The 22776-nt window shown below is 37.9% G+C and overlaps 1 protein-coding gene across 3 annotated transcripts in view; it reads left to right on the top strand.

Annotated features, from left to right (window-relative positions):
• Nucleotides 1–22776, top strand: part of TSNAX (translin associated factor X) — a 39139-nt gene that overhangs the window by 6504 nt on the left and 9859 nt on the right. The window contains exons 1-4 of one of the 3 annotated variants that reach the window (XM_036754481.1): nt 138–439; nt 920–1024; nt 9314–9428; nt 11260–11390. In XM_036754481.1, the coding sequence (XP_036610376.1) occupies nt 424–439; nt 920–1024; nt 9314–9428; nt 11260–11390 (367 nt within the window). In that variant the 5' untranslated portion in view covers nt 138–423. Of the gene's footprint in view, nt 1–137; nt 458–919; nt 1025–9313; nt 9429–11259; nt 11391–22776 lie in introns of those variants that run through there. The other 2 variants (XM_036754480.1, XM_036754482.1) reach the window with 2 other exon arrangements.

Here is a 22776-nt window from a genome sequence, read left to right as displayed (position 1 = left end):
AGTCGGAAAGGGCAAAAGGTATCCCTAGTCTTGCAGACAGAAGTCAGAACGGACCGCGACTGCGCATGAACTCTACAAATCAAGGATCAACTCCATGCGGAAGCAAAGGGCAGCACGGAGAAACCGGAAGTGGGAGGAGAGGAGGGCTCCAGAACCGGAATGGCCTCCCCTGGCGCCTGCGCTCTTCTTGCGCCTGCGCTCGGTAGGCCCGTCTGGGGAAGGAGGTCTGACTTCGGGCCCCTCCTCCACCACGCCTCGTCGGCTCACGTCCCACTCCACTCGGGAACGCGCTGAACTCGCGACCTACGGTGTGGCGCGAGCCAGTAGTGTGCACGTGCTAATTCCGCGCCTTACCCCACCTCCGCCTCCCACGCGGAAGCAGGCCCCCTCCCCCCTCCGTCCAGGCCCGCGGCGGGAGGCGACATGAGCAACAAAGAAGGTGGAGGCCACGGTCGAGGCGTGTTGTTTGTATTTGTGTCTGGGTGTGAGGGAGGGCGGAGGCCTTGGCCAACCCCCGGCTTGATTTCCCTCCCCCCCTTTCGCCCACGGTGGAGCGTGACGACCCTCCCGTTCATTCCCCTCTCCTTTAGATGCCCCGTCCCTCCATCCCTGGGGCCATGGCGTGGGGGTTGGGAAGGAGGTCAAAGTTGCACTAAGCCTTCCCCACATCCTCACTCGCCCCCCTCTCCCGGGTCCTTTCCTGGGTGAAGGGAGGCGGTCTGTGGGCCGCGGGGGCAGAGGCAGGGTCTGAATTGGCCTGAAGCGCCGAGGCCGAGGCACCTGCCCCAGTGTTAGGGGCGCTGTGCTTGAGGGACATGTAATCTCAGTGAGAAAGGAGGTTTCCTTTCTTAGTCTCTTCTGACCCTTCTTGGGGATGGGATGGCAGCACAATCTCCTAATTTTTACCTTCTCTGCGTAGGGTCAGGAGGGTTCAGGAAACGAAAGCATGACAATTTCCCACATGGTCAGAGAAGAGAAGGGAAAGATGTTAACTCGTCTTCTGCTGTGATGGTGGCCTTCAAAAGTAAGTACTCTTCAGTCCAAATTGGCCCAACAAACAAACGAAAATCCCTGGTGGCCACCCTTGAAACTGCAGTAAATGTTAAGTTGTCACGTCAGCAGGAAAAACATGGAGAAATGAGGTCGTAGATGACCGTAGGAAGTGGTGACATTTTGGATGAGGCTAACTTTCTGGTGCACTGAATTTTGAGTTCTATACTCATCTTTGAGATAAGTTGCAGTATTTATTTGACACTTCTAACTAAAATAACTAATTTGGGTTTTTGTATAGTAGATCTACAGTGTTATTTAAAATAAATGCTTGTTGAAGTTGTAGTGTTCTTTTTAGTTGTTTCTGTTTTTTCCCCCCATTAGAACTCGAGCTTCTTGAGCACCTGAACTTTTTTACCTTTGTCTTACAGCTCCAAGCCTCTTGATTCGGGGAAAGATAGATTGCCAGGAACTACCTTAAAACATATTAAGTGCTTAATAATTGTTGACTGACTCCTGCCAGAATGTTCTTGCCCTCTGGGAACTAGAGTACTTTCAACTACTATTATGTCTGGCTTTCAGTTAGATGTATATAGTAATATATGGATTGCCATGTGAATATAAAGAATTCAAGGGGAATTTTTCTCAATAAAGATAAATTGCTCTTCCATTAGCATTAATTCCTGTGAGAATTTAATCATACTACCTTTTGTGTTGGAAATACTATTGAAATAAAATATCCATCACCAGAGTTAGATGGTTTGTGGATTTCAGAAATCAGTACTAGAAAGTTGGAAGGTCATTAACTCTGTTTAAATTGCTCACAGTTTCTTCTTTGAAATTTGTAGCAGTTGCAACAATGATTAAATTTCAAAAGCTCACTTTCAAGAGAAAATATCTTGTATAGTTGATCTTAATTTTTTTATAGGTTAGATTTTGGTTATCTGTATAAAACAGGCACTTTCTGCCTTGCTGTGAATACCAGTGCTGGTAAGAATGATAGCTGACATTTATAACAGTTACAAATGACACATTTCCCTCTTTTAAGTGATACATTTTATTTATCCAAAGCTTAATATTTAAAGAATACTTTATGTACATTCTCATTTGAGCCTCTTAACCTCCCTGTGAAGCAAGTACTGCAGATACTACCCACATTTTACAGATAAGAAAATTGAGATTTGTATTAATTGACTTTCTTCTGGTCATATAGCTAGAGAGATTCAAAAGAAATATTTGAACACAGGTCTTACTGGCTCCTGGTTGAATATTCACTTGAAGATGATGAGACAGGTTCAGAATACACTGCTCAACCAAGGTCATTCAGCAGGTTGATAGTAAAGAGCCAGGTCTTACTCCCAAGTGCTGGGTTTTTGTACCATGCTGCCACTGGTGAACCAATGTGAAGGAATTTGAATTGGATCAGTCAGGTTTTCAGATCTCCTTTAATATGAAAATTTCACTGTAACTCTTATAATTCTAATGATTTGTAGTCTTTGACCTCACGAAAACATGCCATTAAAATAAATAGTAGGTGTTTACATTTGTAATACTACTTTTCTGCATCTGACCTCATTCAAAGCTTTCCATATTCAAGTGCCAGGGTCTGTCATTAGGAACTTATGGGAGGGATGAGAGTTAGTTTGAGTGAGAACTCTCAATGAGCTCTGGGCAGAGAGGCAGGTAGGAACTCAGATTGTGCAAGTAGAAGAATCTCCCTCCTTCAGTTTACAGCACTGGCTGAAGAGAATCCAGCACAGATTCCTCTGCCATGTTTGCATTCTAGTGGGAAAACTTGCTGCTGCTTCTGCTATTGCTCTACAGAGTTACAAGGCTTAAGCCATTCATTTGGAAATGTGCTATTATAGGTCACAGTTAAGTATTAGAGAAACCAGATTTTGAAGGAGAGAGTGTAATCTGTATTTATATCAATACATTTTGCCAAGTTAAGAGAATATTGCATAACAAAGATGACAATCTCTGCCCTCTCCACGAACCTCTATGTCTAGAGCTAGCTTATGTGGGATTAGCAGGAAATAGAGGGGAGGTCTGAGAAATATGGCCTGACTTTATGGCTATAGAATGCCTGTTCTTTGAGAGTCCTGTGTCTCTCTTTCTTTAGTAGACATTTCCTTAATCCTGGGTCCCTCAGTGATTGCACAGATGAATGTTCTGTCAGTTCTTCTTCTGTAGCAGAGGTGTTAACATGTAGCCCAGGACACTTGAGTGCAGCCCAAACCAGATTAAAATGTAACTGGCAAATACTTAACAAAATAAAGCTACAATAAAACCTAGGTAAAATTACATTTTAAAACTAAGTTAGCATGTAGACCAAAGGCATCTTTATGTACAGATTTGTTGTCGTTCAGTCGTGACCCTGTGGACCATAGCATGCTAATACTGTCAGGCTTTTCTTAGCAAAGCTACTAGAGTGGTTTGCTATTTCTCCAATGGATTAAGGCAAACAGAAGTTAAGTGATTTGTCCATGGTCACGCAGCTAGCAAATGTCTAAGGCTGTATTTGAACACAAGTCTTCCTGACTCCAGACCTAGTGGATAGAGCACTGAGCCACTTAGTTGCCTCTTACGTATAGATTAGTGGCCCCCATTTCATTTGTGTTTGTTCTGGAAGATAACATGTAGCATTATCACTGTTGAGTTGTTACATAGCTACTTCAAGAAAAGTGTTTAAGGAACTTGTTCAAAATAGTATTAGTAAGCAAGGTCAAACACTGTGTAGTGTCATTCCCGCTCCTATGTATCTTCGCTTCCTTCTGAGGTTCAGGGCACAGGTCTACTGACTTTCCCTGGCTTAGATGTCATTTTCATAATCCTTAGAGAGTATTTCAGCATAAAGTTCATCACTTATCCTGCCAGTTTCCAAACAGATTTATTGGCAGCAGTCCCAGTTTCTCAACTGTAGATGTGTTTAATCTTTGTTCTCTCCCCTTCCCCCCGCCCCCAACCTTCTCTCTCATAAGGCAAAGAGAAAAAGTCAGGTCACAGGAATATTCCTGGGTATTGGGTAGTTCTGCAAAATAGATATATAATTCAGGGTCATTGTTAAAATTAGGTTGTGGCATCCACAACACTTACAGCACTGGGAGAGCAGTAAGAGGTGTCCTCCAACCATCTTTCCTGAAGGAGTATAATCTAAATTGCCTTGTCTTCATGCTTTTAAAAAATATACTTATTGAAGTCTTCCTTCTAATTTCTGGAGGGTATGATTTTGTTGTGGATGACACTTTCTGTATGATTGATGTAAAAGTTTTCTTTTAAAATGCATTCATTTTTAATGCTTTTTGTTGTGAATTGAAGGTGGAGTCCTGTAGTAAAAATGTGTATTTAACCCTTCATTCTAAGTTCTGCTACTTAATGCCTATATGTCCATGGGCAAGTCGTTTAACCTCTTTTGGTCTGTTTTCTCTGTGAAATGGAGGGAGATTGATCTCTTAGGTCTCTTCCAGCTCTACATCTTTGATTCAGTCTTAGATTATGCAGTTTATTTATTAATTAAGATTCTACTATATGCAAGTTGCTGTACTATGTGCCAGGGATATAAACATGAAATAAGATACAGACCTTGCCCTCAGGGAGGTTAGATTCTGGTGGACAGGAAGCAAAAGGAGTCATAATACAAGGCAAAGTGTGTTAAGTAAAAAGGGTTGGTCTAGCCAAAGTGCTGTGAGAAATTTAGATAGAATCACAGAATTTAAGAGTTGGGATGGATTGTAGTGACCATTTAGTTCAACCCAGACAGGACAGTTCTCCACATAGCAAATACTTAATAAATACTTCTTCATTCATTCACTCAGACATCCTGGATAAAAGGTGATTGTCTCTGGTTGAACACCTCCCCAAGGAGGGGGAACCCATCACTCCTTAATGTAGCCTAGACCAGTTTTGGACAGTTATAATTATTAGTAAGCTTTTTCTTACTTAAGTTGCAACTTTTACCCATTGCCCGTGCTTCTGCCCTTGGTGCCCAAACGGAACAAATCTAATTCCTCTTTCATATCTTAAGCCCTTCATATACTTGAACTAGTCCTTAGTCCCTCTGAGTTATCATCTCGGGAGAATGAGGTCAGTGAGTGCATAGAAACTGTAAATTACTTATATGCTTATGTGTGTTATACATTAACAGAGATGGAGGGCAGTCCATTTCAGAGTGGTGAGGAGTGGGACAAACTCAGGGAAATGGGAAAAGGCAGGAAGAGAACAGAGGAAATCGAGTAATTCAGTCTGGCTGAAACAGAAGTCTGCATAATAGACTGAGAAGTTTGTAGCCAAATTATAAAGAGCTTTGAAAGCTGGAATAGGAAGCACTTTATTTGGTAGGCAGTAGGGAGTCACTGGAGGTAATTAAACAAAAGAGATGATGTTGTCAGATTTGTACTTTAGCAAGATGACTGGCAGCTTTTATATGATGCGTTGGAGAGAGTATAGGTGGGAGACAGGAATGCCAGTTAAATTAAATTTGTCCAAATGTTAAGGAATAGAGAAGAGAAGACAGATGGAAGAGATATGATAGTAATCGTTAACTGGTTTGGATGTAGGGGTGAGGGAAAAAATGAAGAGTCATTGATGACTTGGAGTTTTTGAAGTTTTGGTGAATGGAAAGATAGAACCAGTAATGGAAACAGTAGAGAACAAGGGGGAAATGAAGGAGAGATGACTTGATTTTTTGCTATGTTGAGTCAGAGGTATTGCATTGGAAATACCTTGCATGCATTTGAAGATACAGGATAGCTCTGGGACAAGATAGGGATGCAGATACCAATTTAGGAGATATTTGTGTGAAAGGGATCATTAAAGCCATGGGAGTAGGTCAGATCACCAAGGGGGAGGGAATTTAGAGAGGGAAGAGGACCATGGATGGAGCCTTGGGAGCACCTTTAAGGGGTAGGAGGAGAAAGAGGAACCAGAGATAGGAGTACTCATATAGGTAGGAAGAAAACCATGAAATATATAGTGTCATGTAAATGAGCAATAAGAAATAGCTGTTGCTGAACTGTGTTAAAGCAATAGGGAAGTGAAGGAAAATGAAGAGTAAAACACGGTCATTAGATTAAACAATTTAGAGATAATTGGTGACCATAGAGAGAGCAATTTCCCATGTAGAGGTGGGGATTGAATCCACTATTAAAGTGATAGAAGAGTCAGTAAGTGGTAAGAAATTTGAAGAATTGAGTATGGACAATTCTTGCTAGGTTAGTTTGAAAAGGGAGGAAACTTTAATGACTTGAGGAGGTGGCAGAGTCAAAGTATTGATTATTTTTGGTATAGGTAACACATGTGGAATGGAGAGAGGTGTAAGAAGACTGGGACGGTAGAAAGAGGCCAGGTCAGAAAGGGCTTTAGAGGGCTAAACAAGATTTTATATAAGGGGTGAACTTGAAAACGTGGAGAGACTACTTGGAACAGCAACCATTGTAGGAATGTGATGGTAAGAGATAAATAAGTGTTCTCCATACGTTCTTCAATTCAGAAGTTCAAGAGACAAAATCCAACAAAGGAGCCACTTGGAAAATCTATGGCCTCAAATATCTATACATAAATGCCCCAATTTAGGGGCAGCTAGGTTGCTTGGTGAGTAGAACCACCGGTCCTGGAGTCAGGAGGATCTGAGTTCAAATCTGGCCTCAGACACTTGACACATGTGCTAGCTGTGTGACCTTGGGCAAGTCACTTAACCTCAATTGCCCTGGCTACCCCCCTCCAAATAAATAAATGCCCCAAATTTAGGTAACAAATAAGAGCAATTAGAGGTCTTAACATAAGGAAGCAAATTTGACCTTGTAGGTATTACTGAAACTTTGGGGGATGAAACCCAAGTGTTGAAGCATTTCCTCACTTTAAAATAATGTTTTATTGACAGTTTTTGATGTTCTTTTCTCTTCCTAATCCAGTTAAACAAGTATTTAAGTGCCTGTTATGTGCAAGGTATGGGGATGCAGACATAAAGTAGAAAATAGGATATGTCCTGAAGGAACTTACGTACTATGAGGGGATGGGGGAGCGTACATAACATGTAAAAGAATACATATATGATAATTTGAGGAGGCAAGAGAGAATATAACAGTTTGGGGCATGGCTTCCCATAGGAGGTGGCATAAAGTCTGAATTTTAAGGACCCTATCTGCATTCCAGGCCTGTACAAGGACATGGAGGCCAGTGGAATGTGGAGTTCGGGGAACAGCAAGTAATCTAATTTATATAAAGGCACCTAATAAATGTTTGTCAAATTGAGTATCTCTTTAAATAAATCCATGCAGCTTGGTGTAGTGGAAAGAGTACTACATCTCGAATTAAAAGGCCTAGGTTCAAATTTCAGCTCTGTACTTACTAGCTATGTGATCTTTATCAGGTCGGTCAGTTAATAAACATTTTTAAAGTTTACTATGTGCCTAGTACTATGCTAAGCACTGTGGATTCAGAAAGAGGCAAAAGACAGTCCCTGTCCTCAAGAAGCTCATAATCTAATGGGAGAGTCAACCAGCAAATATATACAAACAAGCTATATACAAGATAAATAGGAAATCATTAAGAGAGGGATGGCTTTAGGATTCAGAGGGGCTGGGAAAAGCTTCCTATAGAAGGTAGGATTTTAGTTAGACTTTTAAAGGAAGCCAGGGGAAAGCTAGTAGGTGGAGCTGAGGAGGGAAAACATTCCAGCCAGAAAAAAAAAATTCATGGAGTCTAGAGATAGATGTCTTGCTCATGAAACAGCAAGGAGACCAGTATCACTGGATTGAAGAGTACATGGTGGGGAGAAAGATGTAGAAATTCTGGAAAGATAGGAAGGGGCTAGGTTTTGAAGGTCTTTGAATGCCAAAGGATTTTATATTTAATCTTGGAAATGATAGGGAGTTTATTGAGGTGGGGGAAGGGATAATGTAGTCAGACCTGTGCTTTAGGAAAATGACTTTGGTGGCTGAATGAAGGATTGATTGGTATAGGGAGAGACTTGGGGCAGGCACATCCACCAGCAGGCTAGTCCAGTTGTGAGGTGATGAGGACCTGAGCTAGAGTTGTGGCAATGTCAGAGGAGAGGAAGGAACTTATGCAAGAGGTATTGCAGAAGTGAAATCAACAACAAACATTTGTTTGGCAACAAATTGGATATGGTCGGGTGAGAGACGTTAAGGAGTTGAGGGTGGCTTTTAAATTTTGAGCCTGAGTGAGAAAATGGTAATAGGAAAAGTTGTAAGAAGAGGAAGAGTTTAGGGGGAAAGACAGTGAGTCCTGTTTTTGACTTGTTGAATTTAAGGTGCCTACTGAACATCCAGTTTCCAGATATCTAAAAGGCAGTTGAAGATGTAAGATTGGAGATCAATAGAGAGATTGGGGTAGGATAGGTAAATTTGAAAATTATTTTTATAGAGATGGTAATTAGATCCATGGGAGCTGATAGATCCAGGTGAAGTAGTGATTTAAATTCTCTGATCCTCAATTTCCTCATCTGTAAAATGATGTTATACCTGCCATGCTTATAGCATTTTGAGGATTAAGTGTGGTATTATGTATAAAACACCTTGTAATAAGCTAAAGTGCTGTTTTATGAACTTTATTACTGTAGTCTTTTCATGTGGGAAAAAAGACAGGGTGAGTCATTTGTGCAGTTTTGTGCAGTTAATCAGTAGGTTCACAAGACATTGTAAATCGTGATTTTCAGCTCAAAGTAACCTTGAACTTAAAAGTCCAGGAAATTAAATCACTCTTATAACCTCTTATTGTGATCCATTGGGTCTTTAGTCTCAGGTCAAGGTTTTGATGTCGCTGGCTTTAGATGTTCCTACAGCCAGATATTCTATACACAATAGGTACTCGGTATATATTGATTGATTTGTGAACAAAAGTGTGCTCACTAGTGCCACTCCTCAACAGCGATTGCTGATTTGTCTTCAGAAGGCTTGACTTTCCAAAGGCTCTCTGAAATTCACTCTTTTTTGTCCTCAAATGAGATAATACTTTAAATCACTTATCTTATAGGGTTGTTAGAGAATTAAATGAGATAAAGTATATAAAAACAGTTCAAATATGTGTAAGTTCCTATTATTTTGCCTCTTGCTACTGCTATTGTCCAAAGGTTTTATGTTACTAGTATCAAGAGTTTGCCGAATTCTTACAGTATTGAGTGTTTAAGTGTTTTATAATTAGTTTAAATTTCTATTTTCTGGTGGTCTTATTACTAAGACTAGAAATTGCATTTGCCCTTAAAGGCACTGTCTACTAATTTGTATTTGTAAAACATTTTTATAATTTGGTAGGTGGTATGTTCAGAATATGCCTCCTTGTGGCCCATAATAATATGTATTATCAGTGTTTCAACAGGAACTTGATACTAGACATGACAAATATGAGAGGCTTGTGAAACTCAGTCGTGATATAACTGTTGAAAGTAAAAGGACAATTTTTCTTCTCCATAGGATTACTAGGTGAGTCAATCTTTGATTTCTCTGCTGACATGATTTTTTAAAATTTTCCGTAGTGTTTTATATGTTGATGGATTAGAACTAGATTATGATATATGATGAAGACTTTAAGAAATCTTCCTGAAGCAAATTTTTGTAGGAATCTTGCTACATCTCACAAGGAAAAATATCTATTTTAAAGATGAACTAAATTTTTTTTTGTGCTCTAATAAGCTCTTTCATGGAGAAAAAACGATCTTATGAGAAGGACAGTGTAGTTGTAATGAAATGTTTAGGGCCTATTGTATAGGTGCACTGAGTTGAATAAGTGTTTATCTTTTAAACACCAAAAATAACAAATACTTTAAGGTTGGTTTACAAGGGACTTTCCTAACATTTCTGTGAAAGAATTAGCAGGTATCAGCACATTTTACAGATAACCAAAAAAGGTAGTAAATGTTGGACCGGGGCAAAACCCAAGCTGCCTGACTCTTAAGTGGTTTGCATCGTATCACACTGAATATCTTTGTAATGTCAAACTTAGAATTCTTTCACAAAGATTTTTTTTTATTAATTGATTCCCTAACTAACATTTATAAAAATAAAACATTTAAAACTTTTGTCTTTTAGATGTATTTAAAGGGTATTTTATTGATTTCTCTTTTACTCTAAAATTTATTGTTGCTTATATTGAGGGATAATTTTATCTCTGGAAAATTTGCTCTCAAGTTTTGTGTAGATAATATTGTGATGATTCTACATTCTTGTTTGTTTTTTTGGGTTTTTTTGGCAGGCCAATTGGAGTTAAGTGACTTGCCCAGGGTCACACAGCTAGTACATATGTCAAGTGTCTGAGGCCGAATTTGAACTCAGGTCCTCCTGACTTCAGGGCTGGTGCTCTACTCACTGCGCCACCTAGCTGCCCCTACATTCTTAATTCTTTTCAGGATTTGATATTGACCATATTTGCTGAGTGATTAAGTTCATTTTTCTGTGCCTGAATTTCCTAGTCTATGAAAGAAATAGAAGTTTCTGCCTCTTTACCCTCTTGCGTTAAGGAAATACTCAGAATGTGGAAAATAGGGAATATGTCATCCTTGTTCAAGGACTGTGCTAATGTTTTCCATGTTGTTTTGGTTATAGTATAAGCTTCTAGAACAAGCAAGGAAAATACTTCAACCTTTTTCATGTTTCCTTTTCTCATTCTTGACCTGAGAGACAGAAATTAGCATAGTTACTCATGAATAGATGGAGTTGATTTAATTATTTTATTTTCAGTTGCCAGTTGAACATGTTACCCCAAAATGCCCTGTGTGGTACCCTCATTCATTGTGTCTCATTGTATAACTTGCATTTAAAAAACATTGTCCCCAACAGCAGACCTTGCAAAAACAAAAAGTGACAAAAGGAAGGGTCAGAACAGCTAGTTTTTCCTTCAGAGCCAACTCTCCTGCATTCTCTTATAGCGGCATTATTTCAAATATATCTCCTTTAAACAAATAATTTTATAATACTGAACTTTGGACCCAGCATTATAAAACCTGAGAATGCGCCTAGTCTCTGATACTTGGTAGCTGTTTGACTGTGGTCTAGTCAATTGCTCTCTCTCACCTGGATCACAGTTTGCCATCCATAAAATAGCAGTTGTCATACCTGAAGTAACTACCTCACTGGGTTATGAGGAAAATACTTTCTAACTGTAAATTTGATATTCATAGCTTTGTAAATAGCTACATAAATGTGAATTGCTATTATTATTATAAGACTTACTAATATACACTAGGATAAGGGACAAATGTAATAAAAATTGGTTCAGCCCTGTAATAATCTGAAAGCTCCATTTTCACGATTACAGTGCTCCTGATGTGGAAGAAATAATGAATGAATCAGAAAGTAAACTGGAAGCTGTCAGACAGAAGATTAAGCAGGTAGCCCAAGAGCTGTGGGGAGAAGATATGTATCAGTATCACAGAGCTATTACTCCAGGTAAGTCTAAACAGGCATTAACTCATCAACCAACTACAAACTCTTGACATATAGGAACAAGAATATATATATAATAAAATTGAAGGAAAGTAGAACGGAGTATGTGAACTAATAGACCAAAAGAAAAAAGAGAGGATAAGAGGAGAACAGAAATTTCACGATGTGAAGGGATGTTACTTCGAACTAGGAAGGAAGCATTGTCCCATTGGAATGTTTAAAAATAATATGTTAGCAAAATTGATACTCAGCATCTTTTTATTTTTATTTTAAAAAATTTATGTACTTTGCAATCCCACTTAGAATTAAAAAGGATGAAAGGAATTGAGTTTCTCCTGTTCTCCCCTAGAAGTTGACTTTAAGAAAGTGTTTGGTACTTTTCATTTACTCATAATAGGAATAAGAGAGTTTGTGAAAGGCCAATTAAAAATTTTTGTTAATATTCTTGCTGACAGGTTTTTACATGCTATAATGTTAAATCTAAAATTAGAACAGTGCTGACAGTATGATGCTTATGAATAGTTTGCTGCTTGTAATTGTTGAGTGCTTGTTTTGGTGTTACTCCAAATAGTTGTTCTTTTGACTTGAAGATAAAACAATTCTGGCATTGAACTAAAGGACTTCTGTGCTTTTCCTCATTAAGAATAGTGCTAATGGCACGCAGAGCATTTCCCCAAGGGATGCTTGTTTGAGCTCAGACATTGAGTATAGCACTAATAATTGAACAACAACAAAAAGTTAGGCCTGTTTTCTACAATACACATTTCTTATCAGTGCAGATTACAGATTGTCCCAGGGGATTGTTAAGTAAACAAACTAATAATTAGATACTTGAAATAAGTCTTTTTTTTTTTCAACACTTTTTTGTGCTTTGTCATGGTTCTTCCTTTCTCTAAAGGCCAAGAATTCGGAGGAAGTAACATTTGTCTTAGGACTCTCCTAACATCTCCCCACCTCAGGAAGAGAAAATGTGTTTTCTTTTCCGCTTTCATAATGATAGTAGTCTACATTTGTGTAGCACTTTTAAGGTATACAATAATAATCATAGGAAAAGTTGTTATGTAATCAGCAGTCAGACGTTTCAGCCCATAAATTCAAGCTCAAGTTCTAAGTAAGGTGAAAGTTCTTACTATTGTGTAACTTAGAAAGGTTTATAGTGGGGATAAGAGAAGATAGAACACTAAAGGTTGTAGCAAAATTGCTTCTATGAAGATTTTGAGGGCCAGGGAGACCATGTGCTATACTTTGTACCTCAAAGAAATTTAATACTTCCAAACATTTTAAAGCATTGTAATGCACTTAATGAGCTTGAGGACAAAAACATTTTTATGGTGTCTTTTTCTTACCTTTTATATAATCACATTTTTTAATAGAGTAGTTTGCTTATTCTGAAGGTCAAATCTACATCTCCTTTTATATATTTTTCTTAAAAGAAAACAAGCTCCAATTTCAGGAAATGGGCACTGCTCAGAAATAGTAATAAAACAAAAAAGAGGAATAACATTACTGTTAATAGTAAAATAAGTTATATAACTCATGGTTTCATAAGTTTATAAAGATGAATCTGAAGATTAAGCAGATTAGTAAAGGCCTAATAAAGACAGAAAAGAGCCGAGGACAAAGACCACTTAGCATTCTCCCTTCAAGTTGACATCATTAACACACCTTATGATTATATAGTATTTTGATTTCTTCAAAACAGTCCTTTGAAATAGGTAATATTAGTATTGTCTCTGCAGTTGCAAGAATAGTCAGTGTTGGACCTGGTGCTTAAATCTTGGTCTTCAGTCCATTAACCAACACTCTTTGGAGCTAGTCAAACAGTTCCAAGTCCATGTAACTGTTGTCTTTTAATCTTTATCTTTTTATATAAAACACAAGAAGAGTACATAAGAGAAAATAAGGAGAAAGAAGAAAACTACTTATTTCTGTCATGGAAGATAATACAGACAATAGCAGCATTATTCTAGGAAAAATAGTAGAAGCGCCCAGATATTCTCTAAAGTCAAAATCCAAGAAAAGAGTCAACCATAAAACCAATGGCTTTAGATATATGCATACAAACTTTAGGTAATAAATAAGATGAACTAGTAATCCTAATGCAGGGAGTACTTAGCACATAGTAGTCCTTAAACATATATTGATTGATTGGGATGTTAATTTGACCATATTCATATCACTGTGACTTGGTGGGGTGGTATCCATAACAAGAGTATGGCTCTACAAAGTCATACCTTATTTAAAAGGAAACGGATTGATTAAAGTGAATGGGGAATGCATATGTATGTGTTACATAAGTTTTAGTGATACTTGTTGTTTTTACAAAGTTTTGTTTTTACAGTAGTTGGAAATAAAACCCTCCCCCGTCAAAATGGAAGCCTTTTATAACAGAAAAAGAATTAAGCAAAAATACTTGCTACGCTGACTGTGTCTGATGATGTTTACCACATTTTGTCCTTCTAATCTCTTGCCTCTCTTCTGAGAAAAGAGAATAATGTTTCATTATCTAGGACTGTTACTATTTTTTTTCAGTTGCTCACTATTTGGTTTTCTTTTAATTTACATTGTTTTAGTAACTCCTTGTATTATTCTTTGGTTATGCTTATTTCTCTCTATGACAGTTCATACTAATCTTCCCATTTCTCCAAATTTCTCCTATTTATTTCTTATTTCGTGATAATAATATTGCATTCCTGTACCACTCTATTCAGCCATTTCCCAATTGATGAGTTTCCACTTTGTTTCCAGTTCTTTGTGTAGCAAAGAAATACATACTTAATAAAATATACTCAAATGAGAATATTGAAGTACTCCAGGTGGGTGAAGCATGACAGAAGGCATTAGAGTGAGTATAAAAGGGGCAGAAATAGAAGCAAATAGTGTCTTGACAGTAGAATATAGAGCCCAGGGGTGGTGAATCTATGGCCTTGAGGCCACATTTGGCCCTCTGGGTCCTCAAGTATGGGCCTTTGACTGAATCCAAGCTTCACAGAACAAATCCTCACCCCTGATACAGACTGCCTAGTCAGGAAATTGGTGAGAGTTTTGTTTGTCACCAGTACACATACACACACACACACACACACACACACAGAAAGAGAGAGATAGTGTGTTGTATTCAGTTCTGGGTATCACATTTAAGAAGATAGTTGACCCTGCCATATGAAGATTAGTTAATGTTATTGGTTCATCTGACTGATTCCTTTTTAGTCTTTTTTGTTCAGCGTCATTCATCTTCTGCCTCTTAACTGTGGTTTTCCCCAAAAGCTCAGTTCCTGGCCTTCTTTCTTTATACATTCTCTTGGTCATTGCATCATCTTTCAAGAGTTCAATCTGTATTTTCACATCTACATACCCAGTCCTAATCTCTGCTGAGTTTGTCACATATCACCAACTGCTTACTAGCTGTATTCACATGGATAGCCCATAAACTAAACAGGTCTAAAACAATTCATTATCTTTCCCTCCAGCTCATCCCCTTTCAAAATTTTTTTTCCCCTGGAGAGTAACACTCTTCTTCTCCTTGCCTAAATTCACAACTTTGACATCTTTGATTCTGTCCTTTCACCTCCAGTCATTGCCAAGTCTTACTGATAATTTATCCTGATATGTGTTCTTTCTGTTCATACTCATATGGCTGCCATCCTACTTCATCTATCACCTGGACTGTTGCACTTAACAAGTCAGTCAGTAAGTATTTATTAAGCTCTTCCTCTATGCCAAGTACTCTGTTAAATGGTGAAGATACTAAGAAAGGCAAAGTAAACTTCCTCTGTGTCAGCTTCGTGGAGGATGGATTGGAGGGCGGAGAGACTTAGGTTAGGGAAACCAACTAGAAGGAGATATCAGTAATCCAGGTGTAAGGCTGCTCTGGAATAGAGTGAAGGGGGCATAAAGTCCAAAAGATTTTGTGAAGATAGAAATGACAAGACTTGGCAACAGATTGGATCTTTGGGGTAAGGGTGAGGATGACATTGAGTTGTGACTAGGAGAATATTGACGTCCTAGGGCAGAACTCATAGGGATGTATGGAAGAGGGAAAGGCTGGGGGAAAAGATAAATAAGTTCTGTTTTGGATTTGTTGAATTTGATATGTCCAGTTTAAGATGTCCAAGAGGCAGTGGGAGACTAGGGCATACGAAAGATATTAGGACTGGATAAATAGATCTAAGAATCATCTTCATAGAGATGATAATTGAACCTTGAGAGTTAATGAGATGAATGAGAAAGTTTAGAGAGAGAAGACAAGAGACCCATGGTTAGTGGGCATGATTTGAAGCAATATCCAGGAAAGTCAACTAAGGAACAGTCACATAAGATCAGGACAGAGCAGTGCCACAACATCCTTTAGAGAAGAGAATGTCAAGAAGAAAAGGGCTCTCAACTGGGCCCTCACTGCTTCAAGATGGTCCTTTTCCACTCTAACTGACTTAACACAAGGTTCTTCCAAACCTTTTCATTCCTCCTCAAACCTGCCATAATACCTTTTCCCCTTATTCTCTCAGCTCAGAGCCTTGGTTTATATTTTACTGAAAAATAATTGAGGGCATTTGTTAAGAAATTCCTCTTTTTCTTCTGTCTCATCTCATATTACCCAAATTCCTTCTGCCACTATCTCTTCATCGTTGCCTCATGTAATGACACATGCCTCCCCTCCACATGCCATGTGATCTCATTCCATGCTGTCTTCTCCAGCATATTGCCTCCTTTATTATTCACACACATTTCTTTTCAACTTCTCCCTGTCTACTGGCTGCTTTTCTACAGCCTCCAAACATGTCCATGTTTCCCCCATATACAAAACTCTCACTTGAACCATCCATCCATGATACCTATTGTCCCATATTGCTCCTCTCTTTTGCGGCTGAACTCCTTGAGAACACTATCTATGAGAAGTGCTTGCATTTTTTCCATCTCTTACTCTCTTTTTACAGTCTGGCTTCTTACCTCATCATTGAACCCAAATCGTTCTCTCCAATGTTACTTTTACAATGTTAATTTTCAAATTCAATAACCTTTTCTAAATCTTCATCTTTCTTGACCTCTCCTTAGCCTTTGACACTGTTAATCACTGTCTACTCCTTGATATTCTCTTCTTTTTTGCTTTTCATGATACTTATCTCTCCTGGTTCCCCTCTTGTGGTAACACACTTAATTGTGAATATCCCACAGAGTTTTGTTTTTGGCATTCTTCTCTCTGTTTCACTTTGTGATCTCATCAGCTCCCATGGATTAAGTTGTCATCTTTATGCTGATGACTCTCAGATCTACTTGTTCAGCCCTAACCTTTTTTCTTGACTTCCAGTCTAGAATCTCCAAGTTAACTTTTAGAAATTTTGAACTAGATGTCTTGGAGACATTTTAAACTCAGTGTGTCCCAAACTGAACTTACTCTCTTCTCCCCAGAATTCTCCGCTCTAGGCTATCACTGTCCTCTCAGTATCAGGCTCAAAACCTAACTGTCATCCTCAGCTTCTCACTTTCTCAACTCCAATATCCAATCTTCTGGCAATGCCTGTTGATTTTACCTTGTCAACATCTCTCATACCTCTTTTCTCCTGAGACACTGCCACTGCCACCATCTTGGTGCAGGCCCTCCTCACCTGTGCCAGGACTATTGCAATAACCTGCTGTTTGGTCTTCCTGCAAGGGATTCCCACTAGTGTCTTTCCTGTTCTAATTTATCCTCCACTCAGCTATCAGATTGATCTTCCTAAAGTGCATGTCTGACCATGTTACCTCCCTACTCAGTCAACTCCAGTGGCCTTCTTTTGCTTCAAGAATAAAATATAAAGTCCTCTGTTTGGCAAATATTTATTGACTGACTGACCTCTCTACAGCCTTTGACACCATCAGGGGGCATCAAGATTGAGAGGCCATTGGATTTGGCAATTAAGGGTCTATTGGTAACTTTGCAGGTAGCAATTTTGGTGGAATGATGAGGTTAGAATTGTAAGGGGTTAAGAAGAGAGTGAGAAGAGAAAAAAGTGGAGACATTGGTCATAGACTGTTTTGTCAAGAAGTTTAGCTGTGAAAGAGGAAAAGTACAGGATGATAGAATTGAATAGAAACAACATCCTATTTATTTTCCACACAGCTGCCATGATAAAAGCCCATGTAGAACCATGTCACTCCACTGCTCAAGAATCTTCAGTGGCTGTTTTTACTGCCTCTAGTAGAAAGGACAAAAATACTCCCCTTGGTATTTAAAACCCTTCATGATCTGTGTCCAGCCTACCTTTACAGGCTTACTTGACCTGCATTCTAATGAGTTGGCTTATTTGCTATTGTTGGTACTTGGAATTTTATCTCACGTAGTGTGTTTTTATTACAGGCCATCTTCTATGTTAGGAATGCACCCCTTTAATAAAGATTAGCCATTTTTTACATGAAGCATTTCTCAATATTTGTAGTTTTTAGTTTTTTCCTTCTTCAAATTATCTTTTATTTATCCATTTTCATGTTGTATTCCCCAGTAGAATGTAAGCCTTTCAAGGATGCTTTCATTTTTTGCCTAGCCCAAAAAACAAAGATGCTTAATATATATGTTTGTTGAATTAATTTGAATATGCAGTTTCTGAAAGAGCACTTGGGGAGATAAGATAGTTGTCTTTAAGTATTTGAAGGGTTGTGATGTAGAAGAGGGATTTGAATTGTTTTGCTTGGCTCCCTCGGACAGAAACAAAATCCCTGTAGAATGGGAGCTTTAGGCTCCATATAAGGAAGGAAATACTTTGTAATAGTTAGAACTATCCAAAAGTATCGTGTTGTTTCAGAAGGCAATGTGTTGTCCCTAATAGTTGTGTTAGGGCCAGGACTATAAGCTTTCTTAGGTTTTTAATCACACTATCGATTAATAGAGTTTGTAATTTATAGAGACCGCTGGGGTTATTTTCATACAGACAATTTAGTTCTGTCTCCTTCATTTTAGATATGAAAAGTTTACTTTTTTTAAAACCATTGTTGAACTTAGCACTTATCTCACTTAAATTTCGTTTTCCTAGATTCAGTTTGTCATTTTAATCTATCAGTTTTTTGAATTCCTTACTTGTCATCCAACATGCTAGCAAATCCTCAGTTTTGTTTTTAACCTTTAAATTTGAAAAGCAGATTGCATCAAATTTACTGAAAAAATAAGCCAAGGATAAAGTTCCCTGAGTCATTGTACTTAGATGTCTACTCAGCCTTTGCTGATTCTCTCTCCATTGATTATGCCATGATGCCTTCCATGTCATAACAGAAAGACCTCAATAAAGCGTATTTTAAAGTATAGAAAGATAGCTGTGAAAAGTAGAACTATTCTACTGTACTTCAAATTGCAAAGTATATGATTTTGTTTAGTGAGTAGCCTGAATCATAGTTTGTTTTTAGTAAAACTCCAGTTTCATTACTTTCAAGTATTTACAATTACAGTCTTTTGATTCTGTAAGAGCCTGCTTTTATATGTGACATTGCAATTTGTAGCATTTATTTACTTACACTTATGAAATCACAGGTCTAGATCAAGTGAAACAGGGTTTTAATGGCCTTAATTTATGAGGAAATCTTTTTTACACCACCCTTTGCGTAAGGAAACCTTTCTCATTACTACAAAGGAAAGTGTCAATCCAGTCTAGTTCAAGCTGACAAAATGTGAATTAGTGGTATATGAATGAATGGTGGGAAAAGCTCTTATTAAATACTGTGTGCTAAGGAATACAGATAGGAAAGTGAGGTAGTCTCTGCTCTCAAGGAGGCTCACTTTCTGATTGAGGGAGACAACACACATAGGAGTGTTCAGCTACAGGGCAGATGGTAATGCCTGGGGGTCCTAGAGGGCAGCTCTGTTGGAGATAACAAGGCCTGGTTATCTGCCATCTTATTGGGAAGACTGTAATTGGTATGTCCCTCTTCACTGAAGCAACGAGAGCTGTCAAGTCTGCCTTGAAACTAGCGATTTGGAGGGAACAGGTTCGTGACGCCTGGAAAGTAGGGAGTGGCTTCTAAGACTCAGGGATGGGGAACCTGTGGCCCCAAGGCCACATGTGACCTTCTAGGTCCTTAAGTGCAGCCCTTTGTCTTCGTCACCTGAAGTTTGGATTCCATCAAAGGACCAGACTTGAGGACCTAGAGGTATACATGAGGCCTCGAGGCCACAGGTTCCCACCCCTGGTGTTAGATTAGAGCAGTTGCTTCAGGTTCCCTTCTTCACGAGTGATAATGGGGAGTAGTGGGCTTGGACACTAGAAGAAGGAAGACTGGGATAAAGGGGAGATGCCAGTGGGATCTGGATAGGGCTAATATTACATGCAGAAGATTGAAAAATAAAAGCTTGTGAATACAGAGATTAGATAAAATCTCACTCATTTACATGTTAGCAAGTCGTTTGGTTTGTAGTTATTTTGTTTTAACATTTGAGTAATACAAAATAACATAATTAAGATATTTAAGTAGATAAAGCACAAATAAAAATATTAAAATGTGGAAAGGATAGAAATTTAGAGATCTAAGATTTTTATATTTTAGTTCTGATTTATTACTAATTTAAAACTATTAGCAATTCATCTTACATCATGATCTTTGCTAGTCTTAGTCTGTAGTTAAACTACTCAAGTTTCATTAAAAAAAAAAGAAAAAAAGCAATTTTTAATTGGTTTTTCCTGTATACTCATACATATAGGTGAAAGAGGGAGAAAACAACAAATTACATAAATTGCCTATAAACTACTCTTACTGGCAGCTTATTCTGTAAATAATTCTATTTGGATTAAGTCCAAAGTAAAAGCAGAAGGGGAAAAGTATTGTTTGATGGAATATGGCAGTAGATTGGAACTTTTCACCTTGGGAATTATTCACTGAAAATAACGGATGTCCTTTTCATCAAGTTGTAACATAACTTGTTTAAACATCCTTTTACCTGCATGTGACCAAACATGCTTTTTAGGGTTTTCAGTCACATGCTGCCCTTGAACTTTCTATATTATAAGAGATTACTCTGGACCAGAGATGAAATGGTAATTCAGAAAAACAAAAACTAACAAAACTAGGCCAAATGGTCAGTTGCTGGACCTGACCTTATGTTTATAAAAGAGTTAAGAGGGAAAATGTAGGCTCAGTTCTTCTGAGGAAGATAATGATGTAAGCTAATAATGTTTAATTTAGAGATCGTGCTCTACCACAGATACATATTGAAAGTTTTAATTTATTTAGTGTCATTTTTATATCTGAAGAAAATAGAATTGTTTCATAGGCCAAATAACCATAAGACTTTATTCCAAATTATATTTGCTTAAATTTTAGCCTTTTACTGCTTGAGAAGGTAGTGGGAGTATAGTGGCTGAAGGACTGGTCTTTGAGTCAGGATAACCTGGGCTCAAGATCTTGACACATTACTGCCAACCCACGTCCCAGGTCAACTGCCTTAATTGTAAGTTGAAGAATAGTTGAAGACTAATATTGATAGAGCGAGTTTCCTTTCTTCATTGGGAGCTTCCTATGCAGTGACATCACATATCCTCCAGGCTTACTTGTTTAAAACAAATGACTTAAATTAGAAGATATCATGTAGGTTGAGATTATTAAATAACTTGCTGTTTTGCTACAGCATTCTAAGCATTTTCCTGTCAGTATTATTCTGTGCTGCTGTGCTGAGAAATGACAGTTTGATAAAAGTTAGTAAAAAGAGAAATAGTTGAAACAAAAATGAAAAAGAACCACCAGCAATGGAAAATAGCAATTCCAATGAAAAAATATAATAAAGGGCTTGGTGAGCCATGATAAATGAAGTAAAGAAAGAGAAACTGTGGGCAAGAAAGGGAAAGTAGGAGAAGCCTTGAGAATGAAGGATAAAACAGTACAAGAAGTTTATTCTTGCTGTATAATTTCTCATTTCTTATAGAAAAGGCTAGTAAGTCCTCACTGAAACTTCCAGCAAGCAAAACCTGAATGAATGAGTGAATGAATGAATGAATGAATGAAAAAAAGCATTTAATAATGCTGCTGTGTGCCAGGCACTGTCCTCAGTGTTGGGAATACAAATACAAAAATGAGACAGTCTTCAAGGAACTTACATTCCAATCAGGAAAGACTGAATTTCCCTCTCTTGCCCAACTCTATCACTATTGTCACAGGAGTTTTGGCCTGCTTTGTTTCTGACCTGTCCAGGTCTTCCCTTCTAGGGCAGCCTGGTGGCTCCCTGCTCCCAGGGGCTCACTGCGTAGGTTCCAGACTTAATGCGGACTTTAGTCCTTTTCAGTATACTGTAGCTCAGAACTCCTGAGCTCAAATGATCCACCACACAACAGGGGTATGCCACCCACCCTAGATATATAGACTTTAGAATTTTGTAAATTGCTTTTACATGTGCATGCTCATTTCACCGTCTTAGGAACACTAGGAGGTCATTAGTACGAGAAGTATCGACCCTATTTTATAGAGAAGGAAACAGGCTCCAATGTGATTTTCATTTGCCCAAGTTCAGTCCGAGCTAGGACTCAAACCAAGGCCTGATTCAATCAGTACTTTCCTATATGCCATAATATGGAGTGAATCCATTTCTAGAATGCCCCTATGCCCACCACATAATTTCTTCCTCTGTTAATGAAGTGTCTGAAGGAAATTTCATTGAAGCATTGTTCATTAATTGAGTTACCACTATATGGCAGATTATAGACTATGAGAAGCACATAACATAGCCTTTTACCTTTTATAATGGTGTGGCTGAATCAAGATCTATTTACAGATATGAGGAAACTCATATTTTTCATGTCTAAATATAGAATGATCTTAATGTATTTTGCCAGCAAATTATCTTGTAAATGTTTCAGTTCTCGGTAGGTTACTGTAGTTTACTGAATAAATGAATAAATGAATAAAATGTTCTATTAACCATCTTCTTTATCAACCAAATGTGCCCATTTTCCGTTCCTTCATTATCTATTAATGTCATTCACAGATCAAAATGAATCAGGATATTTTAGCCTTGATAAGTACCCTCTTGTCAGTATCACAACTACATCATCCATTTTTATTTGTACTCTGATTCTTGCATAATGTTTGTAAATTTACCATTACAGCTGCCAACTTCTCCAACCCTGCTGCTTCCAATGTTGTTCTTTAGGGACACTCAATAAGAAATAGGATGTGGTCATAAAAAGTGTTTTAGATATTCAGCATAGATGCTAACAATTCTAGGTTATTAGCGAGATACTTACCTAATAAAAAGATTCTTTTGTTTTCTTTCTAGTTTTATAATGATGTCCCAAAAAGATGTCAAGACATTTTAATAATCTGACATGATGCTTCACATCATAAGAGAAGCTAATAATTCTAAAATATATTAAAGAATGAAATTATGATGAGAATTCTAATTATGTAATTTAAACTCAAAAATATGAAAACTTATGATTTT

This window comes from Trichosurus vulpecula, chromosome 4 (assembly GCF_011100635.1).
Source record: "Trichosurus vulpecula isolate mTriVul1 chromosome 4, mTriVul1.pri, whole genome shotgun sequence".
NCBI classification, from domain to species: domain Eukaryota; kingdom Metazoa; phylum Chordata; class Mammalia; order Diprotodontia; family Phalangeridae; genus Trichosurus; species Trichosurus vulpecula.
This window is presented reverse-complemented; position numbering and strand designations above follow the sequence as displayed.